At 48.4% G+C, this 16,723-nt stretch overlaps 1 protein-coding gene across 2 annotated transcripts in view; it reads left to right on the top strand.

Moving 5' to 3' along the window:
* Nucleotides 1-16,723, top strand: part of C5 (complement C5) — a 75,096-nt gene that overhangs the window by 19,786 nt on the left and 38,587 nt on the right. For both annotated transcript variants that reach the window (XM_025432488.3, XM_035696929.2), the window contains exons 8-18: nt 1,481-1,595; nt 3,085-3,211; nt 5,194-5,309; nt 7,155-7,340; nt 8,230-8,433; nt 10,113-10,322; nt 10,446-10,595; nt 11,658-11,787; nt 12,776-12,838; nt 14,197-14,391; nt 15,488-15,581. In XM_025432488.3, the coding sequence (XP_025288273.3) occupies nt 1,481-1,595; nt 3,085-3,211; nt 5,194-5,309; nt 7,155-7,340; nt 8,230-8,433; nt 10,113-10,322; nt 10,446-10,595; nt 11,658-11,787; nt 12,776-12,838; nt 14,197-14,391; nt 15,488-15,581 (1,590 nt within the window). The remainder of the gene's footprint in view (nt 1-1,480; nt 1,596-3,084; nt 3,212-5,193; nt 5,310-7,154; nt 7,341-8,229; nt 8,434-10,112; nt 10,323-10,445; nt 10,596-11,657; nt 11,788-12,775; nt 12,839-14,196; nt 14,392-15,487; nt 15,582-16,723) is intronic.

Raw genomic sequence — 16,723 nt, 5'->3', positions numbered from 1 at the left:
CCTGTAGTCAGCGATGCCCAGAGAAGGAGCGTGGAAGCGTGAAGGTCCTCTAGGGCCTGTGCTCAGGACTGGCCCCCTCACTCCTACCACTTTTGTCACAGCAAGTAATAAGACCAGCCCGAAGGAAACATTCCCTTCGTAGCTTTCATCTGCAAGGGGCCACAAAAGTGGGGGCTCTGTGGGGTCGGGGAGAAGCAGAGCTGGTTTTGCAAGCAGCCTCCCCAAAACTTCAGGTCGCTTAAAAAGGACAATATAATGTAGTTATCAGCAACCATAGCCAATTTATATAACTGTGTGCGCCGGGCATTTTTCTAAGTATTCTGTATATATTAGCTCACTTAATAGGAAGTCTGGTGAGGCAGATAATATTTCTGCCCCCGTATTTCAAAAAAAAAAAAAAAAAAAAAAGCAGAGGTACATAAACAGTAAGTAATTTGCCCAAGATCACATGGCTAGTAAGTTGTGTGGCCCAGCTGGTTTCAGAATTCAAGCCCTCGATACTACCCTGAACTTTTTTTTTTTTTAAGATTTTATTTATTTATTCATGAGAGACACAGAGAGAGTGAGAGGCAGAGACACAGGCAGAGGGAGAAGCAGGCTCCATGCAGGGAGCCCGACGCGGGACTCGATCCCGGGACTCCAGGGTCAGGCCCTGGGCTGCAGGCAGCGCCAATCTGCTGAGCCCCCCAGGCTGCCCCTGAGCTGCTTTTCTTGTTGGCATTTATGCTTGAGATGGAGCGTTACTTAGTCTGAACCAACATAAAGGCGCATTTGACAGAGAATTCTAGAAACTGACCTCTTTTTTTTTTTTTTTAATTTTTTATTTATTTATGATAGTCACAGAGAGAGAGAGAGAGAGGCAGAGACACAGGCAGAGGGAGAAGCAGGCTCCATGCACCGGGAGCCCGACGTGGGATTCGATCCTGGGTCTCCAGGATCGCGCCCTGGGCCAAAGGCAGGCGCCAAACCGCTGCGCCACCCAGGGATCCCTAGAAACTGACCTCTTAATGGAGACACTATGTTTGTTCAGACCGCGGTGCCGAAGGTTAGCTCTTGCTATAGTGTTACTGGCACGCAGCAAGTTTCCTTCAGCCTCACTTTAATTCCAGACTGAAAAGGAAGTACGCGGTTAGAATGTTAAAAATGTAGTTACGAGATCCGCACGCTGCTTTTCAGGATACAAAAGACAATAGGGAGCTGAGCCCCACGGCTACCAGGACCACCGAGGAGGCAGCGTGTCCTGGCCCAGACCTGCGTCCTCTGATCTCCTCAAGGTCCATGTTTTCCTCTAGAGCAGAGTAATAAACATCCGCACTTCGGTTTTATTATTGTAGTTTTATGAGGATGAAATGTAATAGTGGATGGAAGGCACTCGAAAGTCTATCAAGCGCTTTATGTAATTTCAAATTGTTACGTGGGTCTGGATGTTGTTATTGTAACCATGTCAGCAAAGCAATTCTATGGTATTATTGTTTGGCAGATATTTTTATAACAAGGTTGTCACTGAGGCCGAAGTGTATATCTCTTTTGGAATAAGAGACGACTTAAAAAGTGATCAAAAAGAGATGATGCAAAAAGCAATGCGAGACACAATGGTAAGACGCTAGGACGCGGCCGCCCGTGGCTGAGGAGCCTGCACGAAGGGGGGCGTCGCCAGGCCTGGTGTTCCGTCGCTGCTCGGTCAGAGCCAGCGTGTCCCGGCTGTCCCGGTCCTCAGGGGGACCCTGACGTCAGGGAGGACCTCAGGCCCCCCTTGCGGCCCCCCTCGCGGCCTCCCTCCCTCTCCTGGCCTCTGGGCACCTTCCTGGAGCTTAGCGCCTCCGGGTGTTTGCAGAGCGGCCCCGTCCACTTGCGATCGCGCCCGCCCGTTGTCCCCACGGCCTCTGCCTCTTCATCTTCTGGCTGATTCCTTGGGACGGCCTCGGGGTGGACTCCCCTTCCCTGACGGCCCCCCTGCCCTGTGAACCCGGGGCCTGGAGCCTCCCTGGTGGAGCACGGTGCCCAGCCTGACTCTTCCCTGCGGGGCCCAGCCACGTCCAGGGACGCCTGCCGTGTCTCAGCAGGCGGGAGGGTGGCCGCCCCGGGCGTTTGTGGCTGGAGGCCGGGATGCTGCCCGAGTCCCACGGTGCACGGAGCAGCCTCAGCAAGAGTCCCCCGTCCTACCCGTCCACTGCGGGGACAGCGGGAAACCCTTCCTACTGCGACGGCTCCTCTCCTGCCCTGTCGTTGTCTACACCATACTCTCCGCGGCTCCGAGCTGCTCGCATTATACGGCCCGAGCCAACCTGGGTCCTGGCAAGGAGTAGGTGTCCACACCTTTTCGTGGTGATCGAATTCGCTGGGGAGTTATCTGTCCCTGGAGAAGGGTTGTGGTCGCGGGAGCCCAGAGCAGAGCCCGGCTCCCCTCCCCTTGGGCCGCACCCTTGCCCTGACACCTCAGCTGATAAGGGACACCCATCGCTCGCTCACTCTTGCACGTTCGTGTGGTTTGTATCATCGGTTACTTAGCCTGTGCTTCTCCAGAGAGTTTTATTTATTCAGGGTATAAAGCAGAAGACACCTCTTCTTACTGTAAGAGTCTATGTTCGACGCTGAGATTTGAAGGCAAAGAAGACAAAATCCCTGGCCTCAAGCCACTCAATCTTGGAAGAAAGAATGAGGCAAAAATCCATTTTACTGTTGTGGTTAATGATCAAATCACATAATATGACTTAACTTCATCCCCCTCTACCCACTGTGCGTTTTCAAATTACCGTTTCAATATGCAAGCAGTGAGGTACAAATTAAATATCATAAAACCCAATAAACTCTCGGGGGCAAAAGGAAACTGGAAAGTGGGCCCAGAAGCTGGATGTTGACTCAACGATGGGAAACCGGGCCCACACCCCGGCTGGGCCGCCCGCTGGCCCTTCCCTGCGCCCACGGCCCTACGTTAGGAAGGACGCTCGGGCCTGAGCTGCAGACGCTCACTCACCCTCCCATTCCTGAGAGTCGCCGCCAGTCAGGAGCTAGGAAAGGCAGATTTTGTCCATTTTCTCTGTTAAGTTCCCTGAAACACCTCTCTCATTTCCTGCTTTTAAAAAGCTGATAAATGGAGTTGCCCAAGTCACCTTTAACTCCGAAACGGCGATTAAAGAACTGTCCTACAGCAGTCTGGAAGATCTGAACGACAAGTACCTTTATATTGGTGTGACAGTCATAGAGTCTACAGGTAAGCTGTTCTCTACTTTCTCTTGAATGATATTTAATTTAGTGTATTAAAAGCATTAGTAATTTCTGTAAGTCTTTTGTCTTTCATTTTCTTTCCTGGTTAAACTTGACTTTTCATATCTTTAAAAACTAGTAGTGGAGTAGCGCTCCCCTGCACGCTAGTCCTTGGTCTCTATGACCCCAGGTGTGAACACGGCACGGCACCTGCCCGGCTGATTGCTACCCTGATACCTGCCTTGAACATCTAGCACCCAGTGTGTTCTCACCTGGTGAGAATAAATATCTAATGAGATTACATATGTGAGAACGTCTGATAAAGTACCGCGCACGTGCACGAGGCCGTATTGTCACTTAGTCTCCTCGTCTGTACAATGATGGAGGTGAGCTAAGTACCTCCCAAGGCCCGTTTCAGCCGTAACACTCAGGAATCTCTCTAAAACGGGAGGCAGTGTTTCAAAGTGAGTCATAATAGCCCATACCTCGCGGGGCTGCGCAGACGGCCGGAGAGTCAGTGTCTGCAAAGCGCTAAACAGCACACGTGACGCAGGGAGAACCGTGTAAGCGTCAGCTCCCCCCCGCCCCCGACTCCTCTTCTCATTCTTTTTCCTATCCCTCGCCCTCCCCCCTCCTCCCCGTCCTCCTCCCCTCTCCTCCTCCTACCTGCTACTTTCTTAGCATCCTTCAAATCTTACCTAGTGCCTTTCAGCTCCAGTTGTTTTTAACAGTCACTAATTATTACTATAAATGAGGTCGACTTGTCTTACTTCTAGTGTCTTGGTTACTAATATTCTTTATGTTTTTGGGTTTATATTGAATCCCGAAACCACCTTGAACTACTTAATGTCACCACACTAGTCCTTTTGTTTGTTTATAGAAATGAGAGTTAGACCAGATGATCCCTAATGCCGCCCCCTCCACCTCGTCAAATTTGTCCTTCACGGGTGCTAGGGTGAAGAACTGCGGTAATTATTCATTACGGAGGACCTCGTACATACCAGATGAGCAACAGATATTAGAGAATGATATTCTTTACCCAGGCCTTTATTTTTGACATTATTTTAATGTTTCTTTTCTACTTGTATTCTTTTTCTCAATTTATTTCAAAAAAATTCCATTTAGGCTATAGTTGTGAGATAGTCAGAGTGTTGCTAAGCATACGGGCTTCCAGATACGAATGACGTACAACCCCGGCACTCACGTGGCCTGCAAGCTAGCAACAGCCATGGCAGGCAGGCAGAGTTTGGTTATGAGCAGGAATTCTCTTTGCCCTCTAGTGAGCCAAGTACTTAGTACTACTGAGGTCCGGAGGAAGGGGAGCTCCTAGGCGATGGCCGAGCAACCACATACGGTATCCTGGGGATGCTCGGTCTTGAGGGACCGGCCAGGGTTTTGAGGCAGGGATGGTAGACGGGGTGAAATGGGACACCCTCCACACAGGGGACATGCCAAGGGCGGAGGGCAAGGCCTGGTCTTTGGGATCCCAGGTGGTCCACGCAGTTGGCCGAGGCGCAGGGTGCATAGAGGCGTGCTAGGGAGCCAACACTGGAAAGGACTTTGGGGATTCTGGGGCTCGGGTGCGGATGGGCTCCTGCCAGCGGCCTCTCCCTTCTACGTCAGGCGCTCTTCCTCCGTCTTCTCAATTCCTCTCCGTTCCCCTGCACTGCGCAGGTGAAGCCCGGGAGACTTAGTGTCCAGTCCTTTCCTTGTGTCCGGAATCCCTCGTATGCATTCCGCTGAAACTCAGGCCCCAGACAGAAAGCGGGGTCCCTTCGTCCCCTCCCTCCTCAGTCCAACCCGGTAGCTCTCCTTCCTCGAGGACGCCTCTGCACGCGGGCCTGGGGCAGAAGGCTTCGGCATCTCCTGGGCTAAGCGCCTCTGCACCGCCAGACCCCCGCTTCCCATGAGCAGCGAACGTGGGACGGAGCGCAGGTACCCGGGCCTGGCCCGCGGCCTACCCCAGCGGGACGCGTGTCCTTTCTTCAGGTGGATTTTCTGAAGAGGCGGAAATTCCTGGCATCAAGTACATCCTGTCTCCCTACAAACTGAATCTGGTGGCCACTCCTCTGTTCCTGAAGCCCGGGATCCCATATTCTATCAAGGTAGACGAAAGAGGGAAAATGGCTAAATATGCTCGCGTCGCCTTCTGTGTCCCGAAAGCATGAGGGTGGCAAACAGGAGGGACCCTGCGGGAGGAGGGATCGCGGAGGGAAGGCGCCTGCAAACCTCCCCCTGCAGGGGCCAGCGGCCGCCTGGGCCCGGGGTGGGGGGAGCTGCCCCCCAGCAGGGGCCAGGGTTTGGGGAGCTGGCCTGCGATAGGCGGCCCCTTGAAAAGCACTGCATTAGGTCAGATGTAAATGAAACCCGGTAAGCCTGTACTTTAAAGAATGCTAACATTGAAAATTATTTGGCGGCATGTTCTCCAGAAACCTTAAATATCATTCCTTGAAAACAAAACCCCTTTCTCCCACCATTGTCTCCTTCTCTGTTTGCATCTCTGTGTCTCAGTCCTTGCCTATGACCCTGTCTCGGGCCCTCTCTCTATTATTCTCCATCCTTTCCATTTTGGCTCTGGGTTCTTGCCTCTCTCTCTTTTTTTTTTTTCTTCTTCCTCCTGCCCTTTTAATATTTTCTCTCCTCCCTCAACTTTTCCTTTTTAAAATGCTGACCATATAGTGTTAATACGTTCATTTGACTTCCTAATTGTCTTTTATTTAGTGTCATGTATTTCATTATATGCAATACCTATGATATGTTTAAGAGGGAATCTGTTGCTCCTTGTCTCTAATTTAGAAAACTAGAACACAGTAGTTTCTTTTATTCTTTTTTTTAAAAGATTATTTATTTATTTATTTATTTATTTATTTATTTGAGAGAGAGCTAGAGCAAGAGATCAGAGAGACAGAGGGAGAGGGAGAAGCAGACTCCCCCCCTGGGCAGGGAGCCCGATGTGGGACTCGACCCCAGGACCCCGGGACCACGACCTGAGCCGAAGGCAGACTCTGAACCTGCTGAGCCGCCCAGGCACCCCTATTTTTTTATTCTTTAAAAATGTGTTGCTTTGGGCAGCCCGGGTGGCTCAGCGGTTTGGCGCCTGCCTTTGGCCCAGGGCGTGATCCTGGAGACCCAAGATCGAGTCCCACGTCGGGCTCCCTGCATGGAGCCTGCCTCTCCCTCCGCCTGTGTCTCTGCCTCTGTGTGTGTGTGTGTGTGTGTGTCTCATGAATAAATAAATAAAATCTAAAAAAAAAAAAAGTGTTGCTTTAAGAAATCAACTTTAGTATAATTCAAATGTATCTAATACTCACTGTCTTAAGAGAGTGGCTTAAGTGGTCACTGGCTTTTAAGAGAAAAAGATTTGCCAAGCTAAAGCAAGTTTTAGCCAAGCTTGTAGCTTTCTTTCATATAAACATATTATAACATATATTATTTTAGAGTACATATGATAATTTAAGGTATGTTATAGATAATATATAATAATATGTAATAAAATACCATAAGCATAATATATTGAATATATATATATGATTTAAAAATCTCTCTTATATATTTTATATCACATATAAAAACAAAATAACAGAGGCACCTGGGTGGTGCAGTAGGTTAAGCGTCTGCCTTTGGCTCAGGTCATGATCCCAGCGTCCCCGGATAGAGCCGTGGTCGGCCACCGCCCTGCTCAGCGGGGAGCCTGCTTCTCCCTCTCCCTCTGCCCCTCCTCCTGCACATGTGCGCTCGCTCGCTCTCTCTGTCTCTCTCAAATAAATAAAATATTTTAAAAATAAATAGAATCAAGCTTTTCTATAATCTAAGAACATACTTCCCTTTATTGAAGTAGACATGAATAATTTACTCTTGTGGGGAGGAAGGAAAATCGTTTCAGAATTGTTCTGCTTTTTAAAAAGTAGTGAGGGGTTGCTGAGGTGGATTTGGACTGTTCTGACAAACAGGTGCAGGTTAAGGATGTGCTGGACCAATTGGTGGGAGAGGTCCCGGTGACCCTGAGTGCGCACTCGGTCAACGTGAACCAAGAAGTATCTGACTTGGAGTCAAAGAAAAGCGTGACCCGTTCCAGTGATGGAGTAGCTTCGTTTGTGGTTAATCTTCCATCTGGAGCAACAGTGCTGGAGTTTAACGTGAGCTAAATTCTCCTGTTGCATTTCCTAGGACAATGTGTGCTTTGGACTGTGTGTTTTGGCTCGTGTGCAGAACAGATGCAGCAGATTTCAAACACGGGTCCAGAGAACAGATCCACTATTTTGCATCCAAAGGAAAAATAACAGAGGAACCGGAGGCAATGTGCTAACCCGCTGAACGGCCCTCGAGGAGCGTGCAGCAATCACTTCCTATTTGGGAATGAATTATTCTCCCCTATGTTAGTAAGACTATATTAGAATCTGGGAGCTTCCGAGTAGGCGCAGCAGTGGAAGTCAGTGGCAGGAATAGTCCCTCCTTCGCCCCCACTTTTTGTCTTTTTTCAGGGACACAAAAGGGTCAAACGTGGATGCCTCCTCTTTGCCCAGCTGCCCTTTGCTCAGTTCACAGGCTTCTCTCCCAGAGACTAATGCTCAGGGTCCCAGCCCCCAATAGAAGATGAGTCGTCGATGGAGTCCACGGGGGCTGCAGCAGGCGGCCTGCGTGGACGTGGGCGCGCTTAGGGCCGACGGGAGGCTTCCAGGCTCTCTCGTGATGGAGGCTCAGCCAGTGGGACGGCAGCCCAGGGCGGGGGCCTGGTGGCTGCGGGACGCTGCGGGGGGCGGGGGGGGCCCTTGTTCCGGGAGCCCCGCTCTCCACCTCACCAGACTCCCCCGCCAGAGCTCGAAATCCCGTATCATTCCGGTTATTGTCCACGGGCTGTGCGGCCACTAGATTCCGCAGCTGCTCGAACATCGGGGTCCCGGAGTCATTTCCCTTTAGCGTTTGCTGGTGTGGAATTTAGAAGGCAGGGAAGAAATTTAAGAGGTATTTTTCATAGGAAATATTTCATCACGGTCCACATGTCTCTTTTGAAATTTTCCTTCTCAGGTCAAGACTGCTGACCCAGATCTTCCAGAAGAAAATCAGGCCAGCAAAGATTACCAAGCAATAGCCTATTCATCCCTCAGCCAGAGTTACCTTTATATTGACTGGACAGAAAACTATAAGCCCTTCCTAGTGGGGGAGCATCTGAATATCATCGTCACCCCCAGAAGTCCGTATATTGACAACATAACCAACTATAATTACTTGGTAAGTAGAGTAATGACAGATTTACATCTAACTATTCCCCGCCTGGAACACTTTCTTGGAAAAATGGAGCAGAGGGACATTAGAACTTTTGAGCTCTAGAACGTTAGAACAGGGCTCAGCGGGGGAGCGTCCGCCTGGGGCCCAGGCCGTCACCCCGGGTCCCGAGATCGAGTCCCACATAGGGCTCCCCGCAGGGAGCCTGCTTCTCCCTCTGCTGGTGTCTCTGAATCAATAAGTAAAATTGAAGAAAAAAAAAAAAAAAGAACATCAGAACAAAACTTTAAAATTTGCTTTTACAAAGCCCTTTCAAGAACATTATCAAATTTGATAATCAGTTTTTCAAAAACCTTTGAGATGGCCCATGATTTTCGTGACCATTTCCTAGATGATGAAACTGAGGAGCAGAGGTTAAGAGGCTTGCCATGGTCACCCAGCTTGGAAGAGGAAGATTTCGATTTGAACTCGGAACCTCTGACACCTGGTCCCATACACCTTTCACACAAGAGCGCCCGCGTACTCCCCAGAGCCTGGTTAAGTCCTCATGTCCCCTGCTCTACTTCGTGGCCAGAGATCACAGGCCCAGACCTCTTCCAATATGCGCATTTCAGCGACATAAGGGGGCCCTAGTCCTGCTCTTAAGAGTCCATCCGATACCTACTCTGATGCTGTATTTTAGCAGCAAGCCTGTTGCATCACCGGCCTTAATCAAAGGTGGCCCATCAAGCCTGTGGATGGAAGCCAGGACAGAAGGTGGGGACCGTGTTAAGGGCTTCCTGACGATTGTCGAGGAAATGTGTTATTCCGACGGCCAGCCAAACAGGTGGTGATGGCTTTTTCAACATTTTTGAGAAAAAGACTTAAAAATAAATGAGGAGCACAGATCATAGTGACTGGTGAAGAATTATGGGACCTGTGTAGAGGCTACGTACCAAAACCACGTATGCAGCCCTGCTTTCCAAGGACAATTTAAGGGATCTTTGAGGACATTTGGCCCACATGTGTTTTGTGACCTTTTTTTATTTAAACCACATGCCTCCAATTTAGAACCTAAAATCTGGCTTTATTTATTTTTTTTAAAGATTTTATTTATTTATTTATTCATGAGAGACACAGAGAGAGGCAGAGACACAGGCAGAGGGAGAAGCAGGCTCCACGCGGGAAGCCCAATGCGGGACTCGATCCCAGGACTCCAGGATCATGCTCTGGGCTGAAGATAGGTGCTCAACCTCTGAGCCACCCAGGCGTCCCTAATCTCTGGCTTTAAAACTGAATTCCCAAATAAGACACATTTTACTTACTCATCTTTTTTTTTTTTTTTTTTTTTTTTTTTTTAGCCAATAAAATGAAAGATTTTAGTGACAGTGTGATGACTTTAGGCAGACATGGGGTCAAATCCTAGCGCTCTGATTTCTTAGTTTTGTGATTTTGAGGTAATATCAGTCTGACATGTAGTGGATTCCTGAGCCCCCGTCCCTCTATCTGTCTGCACAGTGAAGGTCTACCCCTGTCCTGGTCCTCGTGAGAAAGAAAGGAATTCAGTAAATGTAAAAGCTCCCGACTCGTTGTGGACCCAAACTTATGACTTTCTTTTTCTCTACCATAATTTCTACTCCAGCTCCAAGCTCCATCCTGAAGCAAAGGTTTTATTGTTAACGGCCGCCACGGCTGTTTATTTTCAGGTTTTATCCAAGGGCAAAATTGTTCACTTTGGCAAAGCGGAGAAACTTCCAGATTCATCTTACCAAAGCGTAAACATTCCAGTGACCCCAGACATGGTTCCTTCAGCCCGCCTCCTGGTCTACTACATCGTCACGGGAGAGCAGACAGCAGAGTTAGTGTCTGACTCAGTCTGGTTAAATATCGAAGAAAAGTGTGGCAACCAACTCCAGGTGAGCCACAAATTATGAGTCACAATCCAATTTCCTTCTGTTACAGGCGACTCTGGATGAAACTACTTGATGCTTTATCTCATGCAGTTGACCTTTCCTTCCCTTTTTCAAATGATCTTTCAGGTTCATCTGTCTCCGAGTGCAAATTCGTATTATCCAGGCCAAAGTGTGTCTCTTAATATGGTGACTGAGTCCAGTTCCTGGGTGGCTCTCTCAGCAGTGGACAGCGCTATATACGGAGTCCAGGGGCAAGCCAAGAAGCCCATGCAAAGAGTTAAGTAGTGCACGGCTTGGTTGCGGGGGCAGGGGGTGGCTCTGTGCAGCGCCTCGGGAAGGATGGCCCAGGGCTAGCTTGTGGGGAAGAACTGGGGGAAGACCAGGCCTGCTTTTCTGTAACATACCCAAAAATGGTTCTTAGGAAGGTAGGCCATCCTCGTGTTGGTCCCTGAAGCATAGATTCGTCCTTTTCTGTTTCTCCAAGTGTAGAGTTAAGCACTTCAAGAACGTATGACCATGATGGCAAATTATATTCATGGGGCAAAAGTGCCACCGATTGGGAGGATTTTTTCAGATCAGAGAGTAGGGGGCTTTATCGCGGCAGCCTAAGAAGTCTGGATAGGCAGCCTCTGGAGGGTTTTTGGTCTTGTTTTCTTTTTTTTTTTTTTTTTTTTACTCTTTTTAAAATCTGTGGCACAAAAGAATATGACAATTATTCAGTTCCCCTGAATTCCTGTTTACCTCCCAGATGCCCTGCTACTATTTTCTAAGCTTAAATTTCTTTGAACAAGAAAGAAAAAAATCTATACAGTTAAAAACATTCAGAAAAGAAAAAAAGAAAAAACATTTGGGATCAAAATTAAAACTGGAATAAGCTTCCCCAAACAAGCTCTCACCCATTTACAACCTTGAGCCCTCTTCTCCAAAACACAAGAGTCTATGCTCCTTTTTTTTTTTTTTTTTTTTTTTTTTTAGCAACTTAAAAATTGATTTGTCTGGTAATTCACTGGTTCATCATTCGTTGTTACACTGATCACAATACGCATCCTACGTACAAAACAGCATGAGTCGTTCCCAAGAATCTTCTCTCTAAACCTTAAAACTTAGTTCTTGTTTTAATTTTGAATGGGTGTATGTTGATAAAATATAAAAGGACAAACTAAAATAATGGAGTTGGGAAACTTAGTCTTTGACCATTTGACAAACAAGTGGCCTGATTTGTTGTAACCATGTGACAACTTGCACCTTGAGTCCTTCGGAGGAATGATTCATTCATCTGACATTTTGCCTTTCGTTAATTCTTAAGAAGGATTAAATTAGCTGACTACCTCCGGACAGGTATTTCAAGCCTTAGAGACGAGCGACCTGGGCTGTGGGGCAGGTGGTGGCCGCAACAACGCAGAAGTGTTCTATTTGGCTGGACTCACCTTCCTCACCAACGCCAATGCGGATGACACCCAAGAAGATGGTAAAACGTTCAGCATTTTTGGCTTATTCTGCAAATTGATTCCTGAAATTTACAGTGATCATTTGCCTCCTGGACATCATCTGTGTGACTCTCCTCCACAGTCTTGTCTACGCTGGCCTTAGGGAGACAGGGCTCCATAACGCCCCGGGACAAAAGGTTTCGCTGACCATCAAGAGAGAGCACAGAGTCTTTAGTGTGGTCCTCAGAGCCTTCCATGAGCTTCTGCGCAGCTCTCGGCAGTTGTCCCCTGTCTCAGCCCCGCTTACCCTACGTCGGGGCCGCGCAGGACCAGGTGCAGTGGCGCTCCGCCCGGGGCCTCGTGGGTGGCACGATGCTGTCTACACCTTAGGCCTTTCCCCATCAGGACTGCTTCCCCTTCTATTAGCCTGGAGAAGCCGGTGAGAGGACCGCCGCCTCCATCAGGCCTCTTCCCCGCGTAGGAGTGCTCGCCCCCCTCCTTTCACAGGGAGAGCCCGGAGGGACCCGCTCCGCTCACAGGCACAGCGGTGCGTCACCGTCTGGTCTCAGCCACTGTGCTGTGAATTCTTTAAGGACAAGGACCACCTCTTAATCATATTCTTTCTGTGGCTTTAAAATTGCTCCTGATTATATTTGACCCATGATTCCTGATAATACAGCACAAAGAACAAATAATAAAAAGAGCCGTACCCAACAAAAGCTTTGCTCACTTCCACATGCTTAGATATTTCTCTGTAATCAGTGGATCGAAAAGGTTGCAGGATTTAAGACCAAACTCCAGGATTTGGTTGAAGCCAAACTCTACAGATGACATGAGATCATCTAAGATAAAGCAAGGCGTATTAAGACATGCGGGGCACCTTGCCTCATCAAAAACAGGCCCTCGGGGTTTGTTGAATAAAATGAGTGACTTGGGAATGTCTTAAATACTTGAATAATTTCATGCGATTTTCTTTCTTGAGATTTTTATCTCCTTTCCCCCCCACCCTTCTTTGTTTTGTTTTAACAGATAAGCCTTGTAAAGAAATTCTCAGGCCAAGACGAATGCTGCGAAAGAAAATAGAAGAGGAAGGTACTCTAGAATTGCATGCGATTGTGAAAAAGTTATGATCCTTTTATTCAAAAGCCATAGAAAACTAATCATTATCTAACTTTCCCTCATCCGAATAGAATGGATGCAAAGAAAGATACGTACAGATGTCCCACTTGCCTCTCTCAGAAAGATTAATCCAAATAAATCCAGTATTTCTTGTGCTATAACCTCAATCTGAAGATAATAAGTATTATTTCTATCTCCAAAATCTAAAAGATTAACTTTTGTCACAAAAAAATATATTCTTCCATTTTTATTCTGACAAAATTCATGATTTGATTAACTTTGGAGCGTACCTCGAAACCCATTTCTTCTATTCTGTATATTTAACCGCAAAGAGTATTTTGGATTATTCTTTGGCAAATCAGTCCAATAGAAATTATTTTTAAACAATTATTTAAGTAGAAATGTGACGTACTGGCGGTGTAAAAATAAGAAGAATGTTGAACTAGAAGTCAGTCACTTGAGTTCAACCAATAATCGTGCTTCAATTAATGTCATAATTCCTCCCATCCGTACGTGAGTTATTTTAATTTTAACCTTTGTTCTAAGTTTTAATGATGTGAAGAGGAAGATGCCGAGCCATTTGAGCATGATGAGGGATGATGTCGCGAGTGATGGCCCAGAAACCACATCAGAAAAGTCTTTAAAAACAGGATCTGTAGCTTAAAGAAGGAAACCCTTGAATGTTGGCGCTAGTCCCCTTCACATGGGTGAAAGCTTCTCAGTTAACTGATTTTACTCCGAGGGGCTGAGCCCGGTACCAGGTTCCAGAGCTGGTACTGGGCTTAGTTGCAGGCTCCTCGACCATGTCGACCGAAGCCGACGACGGCGTGTTGAGGGCTCCTGCCTCACTAGCGCAGCCGGTCACTGTCCCAGCCCGGTCAATGTCCCGGCCCGGTCGCTGTCCTGGCTGATCACTGTCCCGGCTGGTCGCTGTCCTGGCCGGTCGCTGTCCCAGCCGGTCACTGTCCCACCTGGTCGCTGTCCCGGCCCAGCCGCTGTCCCAGCCCAGGCACTGTCTTGGCCGATCGCTGTCTCAGCTGGTCACTGTCCCAGCCCAGTCCCTGTCCCAGCCTGGTCACTGTCTTGGCCGGTCGCTGTCCCAGCCCGTTTGCTGTCTCAGCCGATGGCTGTCCTGGCTGATCAGTGTCCCGGCTGGTCGCTGTCCCACATGGTCACTGTCCCACTCGGGCACTGTCCCAGCCAGTCACTATCCAAGCTGGTCGCTGTCCCGGCCCGGCCGCTGCAGGCAGGCTTCGCGGGGCGGTGGGGCCTGGTACCCGCGGTCCCTGCAGGCCCGGCGGTGCCATGACCCTCGCCTTCTGCCCTTGCAGCTGCTAAGTACAAACAGGCGGTGCTGAAGAAATGCTGCTACGACGGGGCCAACCGGAACTACGACGAGACGTGCGAGCAGCGCGCCGCCCGCATCAAGGTGGGCCCCTGGTGCGCCAAGGCCTTCAGGGCCTGCTGCGACATCGCCAGCCAGCACCGCACCGACTCCAACAAGCCCCTCCAGCTGGGAAGGCTGCGTAAGTGTGGCCTCTCTGTCGGGTTTCTTTCTTTCTTTCTTTCTTTTTTTTTAAAGAGTTTATTTATTTATTCATGAGAGACAGAGAGAGAGAGAGAGGCAGAGACCCAGGCAGAGGCAGAAGCAGGCTCCGTGCAGGGAGCCTGACATAGGACTCGATCCCGGGACCCCGGGGTCACAGCCTGAGCCCAAGGCAGATGCTCCGCCGCTGAGCCTGTATTTCTTTAAATGTATATTTTTCTGGCCATCTATCAAAACTATGGTATTAGATTTATTTAGGTTGTTTTCAGCTTTTTGCTTATCACAAGGAGAATTTTCACAGTCCCGTCCACATAGTTTCACGGTACAATTCTCCGTCGGTTTGGCTCCAGCTGCACAGAACCGAGCCTCGGCTACTCTGCCCCTCGCCGGGGACAGCGCGGCCTCCCGAAACTCCCCTGGGTGTTGCGACTCTGCGGGCGTCTGGGTGGCTTCTGTGCCTGCCCCGCAGCCTGCGGCCCCCGGACGATTCGAGGCTCACCTGACCTGTCTCCCTTCTCTCAGGAGTCACAGCCTTGGGCCACTTACGTTGTAATGTCTGAACACTGTTGTTTTATATAGGGCGCCTGTTTCTTAAGTTTTTTTCTTTTTTTTAAAGTGTGTGTGTGTGTGTGTTTAAGAGAGAAGAGTAACTCCCATCAGTCCATCTTGGACAGAAGCAGAAATTCTGTCCATTTTTATTAAGGGAAATATAAATAAATTTCCCTTAGGTAAACCTCTTTTATTTTATAATATAAACACAATTACCATAATTATAAAAATGCAAATAACTGTATAGATTGATCAGTATCTTTTATAATCTCAGGCACACTAAGCATTTAGCAATTTAAAAAACAAAAAAAGGAAACAAATCATTAAAGATATTATTATACTTTATTTGCTTTGTCAGTACCAAGGCTTTTGAAGTCCTATTTTGAAACGACTGAACAAAATGTTTCATGGACCTTTTAGGAAATACTCAAGTTATAGATTAATGCCCATGCTTCAAAATTTGGCTCTAAGTAAAATTTGTGTTGTTTTTTCATAATCACACATATTTTCTCCTCCTTCCCCCCCAGAAATAAAGCACCTGTTACCAGTAACAAAGCCAGAAATAAGGAGCTATTTTCCAGAAAGCTGGTTATGGGAAGTTCACCATGTCTCTGGAAGAAGGTATTATACTTCTTCAACACTCCTCTGAAAAATGTGGGAAAATGCAAATATTATGGTAAAAAATCTGGAAACTACCCATTTCCCAATAGTTTATTTAAGAGTTAAGACAATATTACCATTTAATGAAATTTTGTTTTATTTGCTTCACCTTTTTTTTTTTTTTCCCTGTGCTTCCTCTCGTAACTAGTTCCAGGGCAAGATTACCCACTCTTGGTGAGGAAGGGTACGCTTCCCTTTTATTTCGTCCCATTTCACTAAGCCTTCACTGAGCACAAGTGTGCGCTAACTGCTGTGGTACGCAGCCATTTTCATCCTGAAATAGCTATACTGTGAAATAAATATTGATTAATAAGAAGAAAGGTTCCTTTCTTGTTATTCAACACATTTTAAAAGTAGATTTTATTTATTGATTCATAAGACACACAGAGAGAGGCAGAGACCCAGGCAGAGGGAGAAGCAGGCTCTGTGCGGGGAGCCCCATGCGGGACTCGATCCCAGGACCCGGGGTCACGGCCTGGGCCGAAGGCTCAGCCTCTGAGCCCCCCACGGGCTCCTATTCAACACATTTTTATGGCTGCGCCTTCTCTGTCCCCGGCACTGAAAAGAGTCAACAACGCTGAGTCCCTGAGCATCACCCGTCCTTGTGGACTCCAGCCTTGACCTTAAGGAGCCCTCGAAGCCCGAAGGCCGGAGCCTGCATCGGCCTTGAGTGCGTGTCCGGCCTCCGCTCTGCCTCTAACCCTTCCTCCCCCCGTTGTCCGTCGCGGCTGGTGCTGCCCCTGGGTAGCGCCTCCACCGGAGCCTTCCCTCCACTGTCCCAACCCGCCCCGGGACTGCGTTAAGTGCCCCTCCTGACGAATCCTGCTGCGTGGAACATACAGTATTATAACGGCCCGATTTCCATGTTAAAACGTCACTTCCAGGGCAAAGCCTACACCACATTACCGCTTTGCGTCCAGGACCTGGCGCAGAGCCCCGCTTGCACAGGCCCTCAGAGAGAGGCGCTGAGGCATGCAGGCTGCGTCCCAACTTTTTAAATGCTCATCGATACAGGTTATTCCAGTGATTGCAATTTATTTACTCACCTGTTTCTTCCACTAGAGGTGAACCCGTTGGGAACAGCGCGGTAGGCTGTAGGCGTC

This window comes from Canis lupus, chromosome 11 (assembly GCF_003254725.2).
Source record: "Canis lupus dingo isolate Sandy chromosome 11, ASM325472v2, whole genome shotgun sequence".
NCBI classification, from domain to species: domain Eukaryota; kingdom Metazoa; phylum Chordata; class Mammalia; order Carnivora; family Canidae; genus Canis; species Canis lupus.
The sequence above is the reverse complement of the archived record's forward strand: the minus strand, read 5'-3'. Positions and strand labels throughout refer to the sequence as shown.